Here is a 13,106-nt window from a genome sequence, read left to right as displayed (position 1 = left end):
AATATATATATAGCTAGCTGTTCGGATATCTCTAATATATATATAGCTAGCTGTTCGGATATCTCTAATATATATGTATAGCTAGCTGTTCCGAATATCTCTAACATATATATACAGTACTCTGAAAAAATTTATTTTTCAGTGGCCTGCTCCGCCCAGAAGGCATCGACAACAGCCAAATTCCTTCCTAATAAGCAAAGTATAAGCTCTTACAGTATAAGCCCTCAGAACATTTTATGGTGGTCTTTCTTTTAAGACAAGTAAATTTCAGTCAGACGACAATTTTTCGAGTCATTACGTGTACTTTTTTCAGGGTTAACCTGTTAAAAACATTTTGTAAACCGCACATTCTTATAAAGGCCGCTTCATAACAACTAATAATATCATAATAACTGTAATTTATATATCGCACATTTCACTAACACACATGATTTAATGTCACTTGGCCATAATTCAACCTAAGGAATCGTGTGATATCTGTAAACTATTATTCAAATAAATATTTCCAGAGTACAGATAACTGACAGATAATATTGCTGAGTTACTGATAATGAGTGCTGTTATCAACTGATATTAGTCTCCAATAAGATATCCAAAGAGAGAACGATATTTAATGGGTAGTAAAAAGTCACGATCGACAAGAGCGTCTGCATTGGTTATTACATATTATAATCAAGGACAAATATCAAATAAACACAAGTGTTACATATAAACGTCTGAATAAAACCAGTCTCCCAGACAACTAACTTACGGCTGAAAAATGCATCACTTGTCGGGGAATCTGTTTCGTTTCACTAAATACTTTGTTTGTAGTTATGCACAAAGCTATGCAATGGGCTATCTGTGCTCTGCCCACCACCGTTTCTAGCGTTGTAAGTCCGCAGACATACCGCTGTGTCACTGGGGGGCAATACTTTGTTCGATGTTCTGTCGTTATATTTTTTTCCATGATGTACTCAATCTGAGAGACGGAAAGCATTTTCTGAGAAACACAAACGTCTGTTTAATCGAAGGCTTAGAAGCGATGTTGAGCTTCAATGAACAGCAACAAGAATGGTACTTTTTGTTTTAATCCGTTTGTTGTTGTTTTTCTGGCAGCAAACGGTCTTGAACTTACCTACACTTTCACTTCTGGAATTTTGCCTGGATTGTTAAAGGTCCGCTGAAAACAATAGTGCGAAATACGCGTGCAAAACAACCCCTTCTTATACGGGTACAGTCACACAAGCAGACTATAGAGTTTGGAGGTATAGTGACATGCGCGCGATAAACTCGGGCTTCATTTTAGGTATTGGCTTAAGAATTTAGTAGAAAAACGTTTCTAACGCTGTTTCTTTCACGCCCCCTATATTTGATACTATCGATTCTTAAATTCAGTTGCAAATAATAAGCCAGTAACGCAACAACTGATGTTTGTATTGTTACAGTTAAAATCAAAATTCATATCAAATTATACATTATAACGGGGGCCCGGCATGGCCAGGTGGTTAGGGCGCTCGACTTGCAGTCTGCGGGTCACGGGTTCGAATCCCCGTTACACCAAACATGCTCGCTCTTTCAGCCGTGGGGGCGTTATATTGTGACGGTCAATCCCACTATCCGTTGGTAAAAGAGTAGCCCAAGAGTTGGCGGTGGGTGGTGATGACTCTAGTCTTACACTGCTAAATTAGGGACGGCTAGCGCAGATAGCCCTCGTGTAGCTTTGCGCGAAATTCAAAAACAAAACATTATAACGTATTATAAGTTTGATATTATGGCAGCGGGCTGAAATTACTTTTATCATTTTATTTTATTTTTGGTATAGAATGATTAGTCAGTGAAATTATACCGCTCCACAAATATAGCATAGCTTTTATCCGCAATGCAAAAAACCATGTTAGCCAACGGATGCATTGAAATTATATTGCAACCAAAACGTGCGACTGAGCCAAAACTAGCTTTTAACTATTTTCCTGACAAGTTGTTTCAAAGTTCACAAGCAGGACATGAGTTTATAACAGAATTTACAAAGCCCGTGAACCATATACTTGGTTCAAACCCTGGCCATTTTTAACACTGTATCCCCTCAGTGACTCATCAGTAAGTCTGAAGGTTCATAACGTTTCGATACCCTTGGTGAGCACAACACAGATAGCCCATTTAACACTGTATCCCCTCAGTGACTCATCAGTAAGTCTGAAGGTTCATAACGTTTCGATACCATTGGTGAGCATAGCACAGATAGCCCATTTAACACTGTATCCCCTCAGTGACTCATCAGTAAGTCTGAAGGTTCATAACGTTTCGATACCCTTGGTGAGCACAACACAGATAGCCCATTTAACACTGTATCCCCTCAGTGACTCATCAGTAAGTCTGAAGGTTCATAACGTTTCGATACCCTTGGCGAGCACAGCACAAATAGCCCATTTAACACTGTATCCCCTCAGTGACTCATCAGTAAGTCTGAAGGTTCATAACGTTTCGATACCCTTGGCGAGCACAGCACAAATAGCCCATTTAACACTGCTTTCTAAGTGAATCAAAATTTAGCAGTTGATATCATAAAACAAAACAAAAAATCATTTCTCTAAGCACATAACAATAAAGTGAAAAAATTTAACTTCATCAGTCAGTAACTTCGAGAATGAATTATTATTGGCTGGAAATACGTGCAAAAATCCAACAAGTATGCTTGCAATATATTGAAGATCTGAGCCATAATACAAAGAATAAATTTTTATGTTGAGAATCCCGTGAGATGCAATGAAGCTATTAACACTAAAATATAGTTTTAAAACATCGAAGAAGTATCACACTGTCATCATGTGTTAAACTGCTTCAAACCTCAGAGACACATGCGACAACATAACAATGTGCCAAAATACTATGTATATCACCTATCATTATGGCAAATATAAATATATATATATATATATGCAAAAAGTAAGTTATTTGATACACCTTTGAAAGAACATTCTAGCAAGGGGTTAACTCGTGTAATTAAAGTGCTGAAATAAGAACATTCTAGCAAGGGTTTAACTTGTGTAGGTAAAGTGCTGAAATAAGAACATTCTAGCAAGGGTTTAACTTGTGTAACTAAAGTGTTGAAATAAGAACATTCTAGCAAGGCTAACTTGTATAATCCTGTCAAGAGAATATTTTACCAAGAACTTGGCTTTTGTAACTGTAATGCTGTCGAGAGTATATGCTACCAAGAACTTAAACTGTATAACTGTAATGCTGTGGAGAGTATATACTACCAAGAACTTAAATTGTGTAACTGTAATGCTGTAGAGAGTATATGCTACCAAGAACTTAAATTGTGTAACTGTAATGCTGTCGAGAGTATATACTACCAAGAACTTAAATTATGTAACTGTAATGCTGTCGAAAGTATATACTACCAAGAACTTAAATTGTGTAATTGTAATGCTGTCGAGAGTATATACTACCAAGAACTTAAATTGTGTAACTGTAATGCTGTGGAGAGTATATGCTACCAAGAACTTAAATTGTGTAACTGTAATGCTGTCGAGAGTATATGCTACCAAGAACTTAAATTATGTAACTGTAATGCTGTCGAGAGTATATGCTACCAAAAACTTAAATTGTGTAACTGTAATGCTGTCGAGAGTATATGCTACCAAGAACTTAAATTGTGTAACTGTAATGCTGGCGAGAGTATATGCTACCAAGAACTTAAATTGTGTAACTATAATGCTGTGGAGAGTATATGCTACCAAGAACTTAAATTATGTAACTGTAATGCTGTCGAGAGTATATGCTACAAAGTACTTAGCATATGTAATTATATAATGCACTGTGAGACTATTTGACCAAGAACTTAAATTGTGTAACTGTAATGCTGTCGAAAGTATATGCTACCAAGAACTTAAATTGTGTAACTGTAATGCTGTCGAGAGTATATGCTACCAAGAACTTAAATTGTGTAACTGTAATGCTGTCGAGAGTATATGCTACAAACTACTTAGCATACGTAATTATATAATGCACTGTGAGACTATTTGACCAAGAACTTAAATTGTGTAACTGTAATGCTGTCGAGAGTATATGCTACCAAGAACTTAAATTGTGTAACTGTAATGCTGTCGAGAGTATATGCTACCAAGAACTTAGCATATGTAATTATATAAAGCACTGTGAGACTATTTGACCAAGAACTTAATCTATAATACTAAGACGATGTCATGAAGCTATTCTAGAAATACTTAACTTGTGTTACTATAACGCCGCCCTCCAGTGGCAAGTCTGTGGGCTCACGACGCTTAAAATCGGGTTTAAATACACGCGGTGTGCAGAACACAGATAGCCCGTTGTGTAGTTTTGCGCTTAACAGCAACCAAACTATAATATCATGCTGTCGAGAGTATATTATATTATGTAGTAAGATGCTGCCTTGAGGATATTGTATACGGCAGTTTGCTTTCGTGCTTACAATTTTACATCAATTATAATAAATTATCTATAAAACAAATACTTAAGATTCGTTGTGATTAAAACCATATTAACGTTAAAAAATAAATGTGATGTCCAATCTGGACTGGCCTTCACTTTATTTTTTGATATTTTAAACAGTTTGTAGGCTGAATAATTCAAGAAAATAAACTAGTAACATCGATACTACATATTGTTCAAATTCTTCTATAAATACAGGATTACAGTGTGTGTAAAGAACATCTCAAAACACCATATAATGTGAACGTCACTTCACCATTCAAACCAGTGATCAAAACATTGTGAACGTCACTTCACCATTCAAACCAGTGATCAAAACAATATTAACGTTACATCACCATCCAATACATTGATCAAACCAATATTAACGTTACATCACCATCCAATACACTGATCGAAACAATGTGAACGTCACTTCACCATTCAAACCAGTGATCAAACCAATATTAACGTTACATCACCATCCAATACATTGATTGAAACAATATGAACTTTACTTCACCATTTGTTTTGTTGTTTTGATCAGTGTATTGGATGGTGAAGTATTTTATATATTGTTTTGATCACCGGATTGAATGGTGAAGTAAAGTTCATATTGTTTTGATCAATGGATTGAATGATGAAGTATTTTATATATATTTTAATCATTGGATTGAATGGTGAAGTAAAGTTCATATTGTTTTTAAACCAGTGATCAAAACAATATAAACTTTACTTCACTATTCAATCCGGTGATTAAAACAATATATATAAAATACTTCACCATTCAACCCACTTGATGTTATATGATCTTTAATTGGTAGAAACAATGTATTTCAATAATTTGTAAGTTTACATCTGTAATTTCATAATAGTAAAGAAACTTGCAAAAGAAAGCATCCGATTACTTCTTGCGACGATACAAATTGTAAGTTATTGAAATAAAACAATAAATATGTACAAAGAAGCACCGAATGATTTATGTGAAACAATATTTATTGATGAGGCCTGTAAAATATACACAAATGTCAAACATTTCAAAATGACGTTTTTGTGGATGAAATTTTAGGTGAACAAAGATCGTATTTTAGAGCTGCTTAGAATTAGAAAGGTGGCAGGATGGTTGTACATAGACTAATCACAGTAAAAATGGTGAGTACAATGATGGTTGAACTAAGACTATCTGGCGGTATCGTTACATTCATTTTATCCATTAAATTTATAAGCTTTGGAATTACGCAATTTAAACATGTGTTTTTCTGTGACAGACTTTGATTTAATTCAATTTTAAGTCACCAGGACACTGAAATTTTCACCAAACAGCCCCTTTGGCTTACATTACTATACAAACAGACCTAACGGCCAGAAAACAGTCTATTAATTTCAGTCAATGACATACCTGTCCATAAATAAAATAGATTGAATAAGTTTACACAAACGACCGCTAGGTACAGTCAAGTTCATAAAATAAACATGGGCTGTTTCGTAGAGAGACACGCTATGTACAGAGGTCACAAGACGTTTCCAGTTGGACTTAACCCTAATGTACATGTACAAAAACCACACAGCCAGGAGAGTAGCGACCGGAGCCGAGGACCAGGAAGTCAAACTTACTTCGACACGACGAAATATAGGTACAGAGAATATTATTATTATACCGAACAAATAATTTTGGGTATTATGCTGGTCCCATATCCAAAAAGGCCCGTTAGCTGGGCCGGCAGCTTGTCTCCGGCTTGAATACTGAAAGCCACGTACTCACGGTCTTAGAAGAGGGAAGGTCTGGCTGCACGTGCTGGGAGAACTAACAGCACATATCTTAAGTGAGAATTTGATGGTTCATACTAGGCTCCGGTTGATGGTACCAATACTGGGGCATGTAGCCGTTGGGTAAGCTCATGGGGGGCTTGCCGGGGTTCATGTCCCACGAGCTTATCGGAGGGCTCATGGCGGGCGGGCTGACTGCTGCAAGGCTGCTGACAGCCGGACTGTTGCTATTTGGAGGCAGCAGGCCAGGTTGCCCGGCACTACCTGGGCTATGTGTCTCCGGCGGCTCCGATGGCGTCTGCGGTGTGGTGGCGGGATTGAGCGGATGTTGTGCCTGGTTATGGGAGGTTTGTTGTTGTTGAGGTCCCTGGCCGGTCGCTTGTTGCTGGGCTTTCAACATTTTTTTATATTTGGATCTTCTGTTTTGGAACCATATTTTGACCTGGAAGACACAAAAAGTCCAGTTAACAACAGCGAATTTTAGATAATGTTAAAAACCCGTTTAGTTCAACACTTTTGACCATTCATTACCTTCGAAACATGTATACGACAAAGACGTAACTTCAGAAATGTATTTTAACTTGTAAACAAAGAGAAAATCATGCGCTAAAATCACGTTGATAACTAATTAGCAACTTCTTTGAAATACCACAACTAATTTCATAAACTTCCAATTGTATTAAGTCAGATTGTTGGTAACTAGTTGAGTTTGGTACTATAGAAACTGAAATACGTAGAACACAGCCTTAATAAAGAATGATACGAATACAAAAAATACGAACATTCTAAACAGTTTTCAAATGTTGCTTAAGCCTTAAAAGCAGAACTGGGTTAAGTTAAATAACATGCTTCTGACTTTCAAAGTAAAACATAAGTATATTTTATAGAATATACTAACCCTATTAACAACATGTTTCTTACTTGTAAACTGAAACATAAGAAATATGTTTCATAGAATATACTGAACCTGCTAATAGCATGTTTCTGACGTACAAACATTAACATAAAAACTATTTTGTTTATAAGAAAATTTTGATATCGCTTGACCAAAGGAGCCTGGTGGTTAGGGCGCTCGACTCGAACTGTACGTGTCACGGGTTCGATCCGCCACAACACCGAACATTCTCGCCCTTTCAGCCGTGGGGACGTTATAATATGACGAATAATTCCCCTATTTGTTGGTAAATAGCATCCCAAGAGTTGGCGGTGGGTGGTGTTGATTAGCTGCCTTCCCTTTAATCTATCACTTCTAAATTAGGGACGGCTAGCACAGACAACCTTCGGATAGGTTTGCTCGAAATTCAATAAACAAACAAACCTGAGTGAAGGAAAAACTGCCTTTCACAGTAAGTTCGTTCTCAGTTACTAAGTTTTGTACATGTACTTATAAACATAACAACTGTTTTGTTTATACTGCTAACAACAACGAAGTTTAACATAGGAAGACAAATTTATCCGCCATGTTTGCTGACCCTGCTTTTAACCGCTCCAGAATTATCGACTAGACAGATTAATAAACAAACAGTTTGAGTATATTTAAACTTATAGCTGTATCACAGGGAAAGTGCTTAAACAGGTTCATCTCTGACATTGACATAAATATATCTATTTAACAACAGAACTTATAGCTGTATCACAGGGAAAGTGATAACCGTGCTGTTATGTCAGTGTCAGAGATGAACCTGTTTAAGATATATCTATTTAACAACAGAACTTAGTCACTTAAACACCTAAACCCTTGTCTCGATGCCGCTACCTATAATACGGCTATACTGATTGCCATAAGACAGCGTATTTTAACACCCCACTGGCGTGGAAAGCATCAGAAGGGACGATCGATTATTACCCACCAGCGGCCAGTGTCGTGAAAATAAGAAAACAACAATAGAGCTTGGAGCTTTCAAAAACGCGCCTGTTATGTGTGTAATATTGTTAATTTCTAGCTAATCACTGCCTCTCTTGGCAGAGTGTGTTAATATACTTCTAACATAATGTTGCTTAATTTTATATTTAGTTTTTAAAATGTGATAGAGTTAGTTTAATAGAAATTATACACATTCCGAAACACGCGGAAAATTATCATATTTTTTCAGAAGAACCCCCAGATAAAACAATGACGACGAAGTGAAATATAAAAATTAAAATCCCTCAATAACTACGAAGGAACGTCAATCCCCTTCCCCATTCACTCACCTAAAAAAAACAACAAATAAACCACGTAAGATCACATCGGTACCAGAGCTGATCCTCTGCACTACAATAATCAGGTAATGCCACGTATGATCACATCCGTACCAAAGCTGATCCTCTGCACTACAATAATCAGGTAATGCCACGTAAGATCACATCCGTACCAAAAGCTTTGGTACGGATGTGATCATACGTGGCATTACCTGATTATTGTAGTGCAGAGGATCAGCGATCCTCTGCACTACAATAATCAGGTAATGCCATTTATTATCGTATTTAGACAAATATGGTCATAATTTCAAGAATAAATTCTCAATCAGTCATGTCTGAGTCATGATAAACGTTGAATTACAGAGTGTGACAAAAATATGCTGACATGTACTGTACCAACTAACTAGTTTATGTAATAGCATTCGGTTATAGTGGGAAGTATTTTTATAAACAATAATTAATCTTAGTAATCATTTAAAAGTGGAACTTGGGTCTACTAACCATGTTCATATCCTACAAATACTTATTACACAGATAAATGTAATATTTAGGTCTTCAGAACAACGTACTAAAAAAACCAGTCCAAGCGTTGGAACGTGGAATCAGAACAGCTTACTAAAAAACCAGTCCCAGCGGTGAAACGAGGAACCACAACAACTTACTAACAGACCAGTCCAGGTGCTGAAATAAGGAACCATAACAATTTATTAACAGACCAGTCCAATCGCTGAAACATTGAATCAGAACAGCTTAGTAACAAGCCAATTCAAGCGCTGAAACGATGAATCATAACAGCTTACTAACAAACCAGTCCAGGTGCTGAAATAAGGAACCATAACAGCTTACTAACAAACCAGTCCAGGTGCTGAAATAAGGAACCATAACAGTTTACTAACAGACCAGTCCAAACAATAACACATAGAATCAAAAGTTACCAACAAACCAGTCCAAGCGCTGAAATGATGAACCATAACAGCTTACTAACAGACCAGTCCAAGCGCTGAAACATGGAATCAAAACAGTTACTAACAAACCAGTCCAGGTGCTGAAATAAGGAACCATAACAGCTTACTAACAGACCAGTCCAAGCGCTGAAACGTGGAATAATAACAGTTACTAACAAACCAGTCCAAACAATGAAACGTGGAATCAAAACAGTTACTAACAGACCAGTCCAAGCGCTGAAACATGGAATAATAACAGTTACTAACAAACCAGTCCAAACAATGAAACGTGGAATCAAAACAGTTACTAACAAACCAGTCCACACAATGAAACAGGAAATCAGAAGAGCTTACTAACAAACCAGTTCAAGCGCTGAAACGTGGAACTGGTTGAATCAAACTCCGCGTGTTTTGCTTAATATTTAAACTTTTCTTTTGATAAATCACCACCAAACCCAAAAGTGAATAGAAGCTGAAGAAATAAGACGTTTGTCAGTAAACATGTTAGTAGATACTCAATTAGATATGTTCTTGTTAACTTTGACGAAAAACACTACAAAGTTGACACACCTTCGTGTGAACAGAAGGAAAACTTATGTTCCGTAAAATCACACCTTACAGACAGAAAAAAAACCATCGAGAAATATGACAAATGGAAATGATTTGATTAAAAATATAGATAATTAAAGAATGACAGCGTGAATTGTCAAAGCACGTGTTTGATTTTTTAGTGAAAGCCACATTGGGCCATCTGTCATGTCGCAGCGAATCGAAGCCCGGGTTTTAGCGTTGTGAGTCCGTAGTAGACTTACCGCTGTTCCACCGGGGGGACATTGTCAAAATACACGTATTTACACAACCAGTCTTAATAATAATGCTGCAACTCTCTGTACCAGATCTTAAAAATACAGGTTAAATTATGGCAGGACAATTATGTCTAAAGGTTCAGACAGAAGCAAAATTATTTATTTATTTTAGAACAAAGCCATTAGGTATCTGCTGAATCCACCGCGGAGAATCGATCCCCGGATTTTAGCGTTGTAAATCCTTTAATTTACCGCTGATCCACAGATGGACAAAACTCTTTATACAGGACCTTGAAAACAAATTAAATGACAGTTGAACAAGTACGTTTGATATAAAAGTTCGGCGTGAAAACGCTTATCCGGGATCTTGAAAACACAAATGAAATTATGTCAGGAAACGTATTTTAAATATAAAGGTTCAGTAATATTATGAAACACGAAAAAAAAAGGGGGTTTATGAGAAGTCTCTATTATATATAGATATATTTTAGTTCTAACGCGTACTCTTCGAGAGTATTCAAAAAGATTATTCATTCACCTGCTTCTGTTAAAAAAGAAAAAAGACAATTACATACCGGATTGTTCCAATAATATTTAATTCTAAAGTTTATTATAAGGTCGTGGATTGGAAGCGCTACAACTATGATCGAAGTATCAAAGAACAAGCTGTAAAAAACAACAACAACTTAGTAATAAAAGTCAGAAAACGCCACGACAACGCAAGTTATATCTACAGAAAACTAAGCCTAGCTGTGTTGTATGAATTACTCTCTGTATTTCTTGATATCAGTCAATCTATCTTAATACAAAGAAAGAAATTTCCCTGTTTCAACGTGAAGGTTTTTCCTGGAACTGTACCTGTATATCGAAGGAACGTATTAGCCTAACTTGTACTTTCACACCAACAAAACTAGGTTGTTACAATGGGCCGGTTTCCAGAGTGTGATTTACTTATCATAAACCCGTGCGATACCACAAAATATTCCCCGTACTTAAAGTTGTGGGTACGTTATGAGGGTTACAGTTAATAATCCCTTAGCTTGGATAGTGGGTGGTAAGGTTGCTGCTGGCTGGCTGTCTTCCCTCTGGTTAAAATTAGGGATGCTGACAGACTGACTGCCTTTGTAGCTTTGCCATAAATACAAAAAATAAAACTCGTAGTAAAAAAAAAAAACTCAACCAATGCTTGTCGCACAGAGTACAGGAGTCCATGACAAGGTGCTAAGGTTTAATAGATCCCATATTCTAAGAAAACCGATGGATGCGACCCTTCTCAAGAGCCAATTAAACCAATCTACAGATAATGAAAAACTTGATGGTTTTTCTAGCGGAAATGAGGAAAACTGCCCGAAACTTTTGATCAAGAGTGCAGGTGCATGGCCAGCCTTGTGCAGAAACCGGTAGGTGCCCGTAGTGGGTGCGGGTCCAAGGGGAGGGTTAGCAAGATCGGACTGGAGCCGACGAGTCACGCAATCATTGGGGATTAACTCAAAACATTGAGTGAGGTGGTAAAGTTAACATATTTTGCTTTTCATAAACAAGAAATGAAGTATAAGGAAGTGACGTAAAACCACTAATTCTATTTTCGTTTCCTATACAAACTGCTCAAGAAAAATTTCGGAATCGTTTGTGATTAAAACAAGCTAAAATAAAGCCCGAAGAATACATAATCAAATTAAGATTTATAGTTTTTACCCGACGTTATTGCAATACGACCCCTCTGTTAACAAAAGCAAAAAAAAAAGAAAAAAGGAATGTTCATTAGACTAACGGCTACGCAAGCTTTACATAACACTGAAGAAACTGGTGAATGTGGTGATCTATTGTTTGTTGAGGTGTTAAAGCTGTTTGTGTACAACAGCATGTGGAAAAATCCAACAAGGCAACATTTTTGTTTTGAATTATTGTTTAGTGAAATCCCTTTCTTCCAGATCCTAAGAACCGTAGCCGGAGGTAAAAGTTAGTGAAGCCAGCTGTGTTGTAGGCTAGGTTGGCTCCAAGCCCCGCGGCAGGTGTTCCAGACACAGCTACATGCAGAGAAACAGCCCGGATCTACGCTGTACATAGATGACAGTGACAGACTCAGTCAAAGTTCCTTGTCTTACCTCAATAACTCGTCTATCCCAATACTGTCAAAAACTTCTCTTGATATAAATGTATTGTGTACCTTAATTAGTTTCTCTTTCTTTAGAAGAAGTCGCGCGGTATACTAAACTGGTGTCTTAAATTTACCAAACCCTAGACATCACGACATTTTAATTACACGACATACTTAGAGAAACTCGTACAATAAAGATGAATAGGAGTTAAACACACATATATTATCTTTAGTCATTTATTTCCTTTTCGGTACACTAGAAAATTCTCGATGCAATAATCTACAACACATATACATTCCCACCAATGGCTCAGCGGCAAACCTGAAGTCTGATAACGCTAAAAACCGGGTTTCGATACCCTTGGTTGGCACGACACAGACAGCCCATTGTCTAGCTTTGTGCTTAACAACAAAGCTTATACATATCGGTGATAAAAGGATTTACGGTGCAATACAGATATGAAGTCGCTTCACAAGTTTTTACAGAAAACCGAGTCTTTATTACTTTGGTAAAAGTTATATAGCTTTACATTCTCAGCTGAGTGTTCAGTTACCTTACAGACCTATCTGAATAGCAACAACACCTCACGAACATACGGCAGTGAAAGAACAGCCTTACAGACCTATCTGAATAGCAACAGCACCTCACGAACATACGGCATGAAAGAACAGCCTTACAGACCTATCTGAATAGCAACAGCACCTCACGAACATACGGCAGTGAAAGAACAGCCTTACAGACCTATCTGAATAGCAACAGCACCTCACGAACATACGGCAGTGAAAGAACAGCCTTACAGACCTATCTGAATAGCAACAGCACCTCACGAACATACGGCAGTGAAAGAACAGCCTTACAGACCTATCTGAATA

The 13,106-nt window shown here is 37.1% G+C and overlaps 1 protein-coding gene across 1 annotated transcript in view; it reads right to left on the bottom strand.

Moving 5' to 3' along the window:
- Window positions 1–5,412: 5,412 nt before the first annotated feature.
- LOC106469580 (homeotic protein distal-less-like) overlaps window positions 5,413–13,106 on the bottom strand; it is a 19,001-nt gene continuing 11,307 nt past the window's right edge. The window contains exon 3 of the mRNA XM_013930083.2: window positions 5,413–6,646. Coding sequence (XP_013785537.1) covers window positions 6,257–6,646 — 390 coding nt within the window. The 3' untranslated portion in view covers window positions 5,413–6,256. The remainder of the gene's footprint in view (window positions 6,647–13,106) is intronic.

Source organism: Limulus polyphemus, unplaced genomic scaffold (assembly GCF_000517525.1).
Source record: "Limulus polyphemus unplaced genomic scaffold, Limulus_polyphemus-2.1.2 Scaffold3557, whole genome shotgun sequence".
NCBI lineage: Eukaryota > Metazoa > Arthropoda > Merostomata > Xiphosura > Limulidae > Limulus > Limulus polyphemus.
This window is presented reverse-complemented; position numbering and strand designations above follow the sequence as displayed.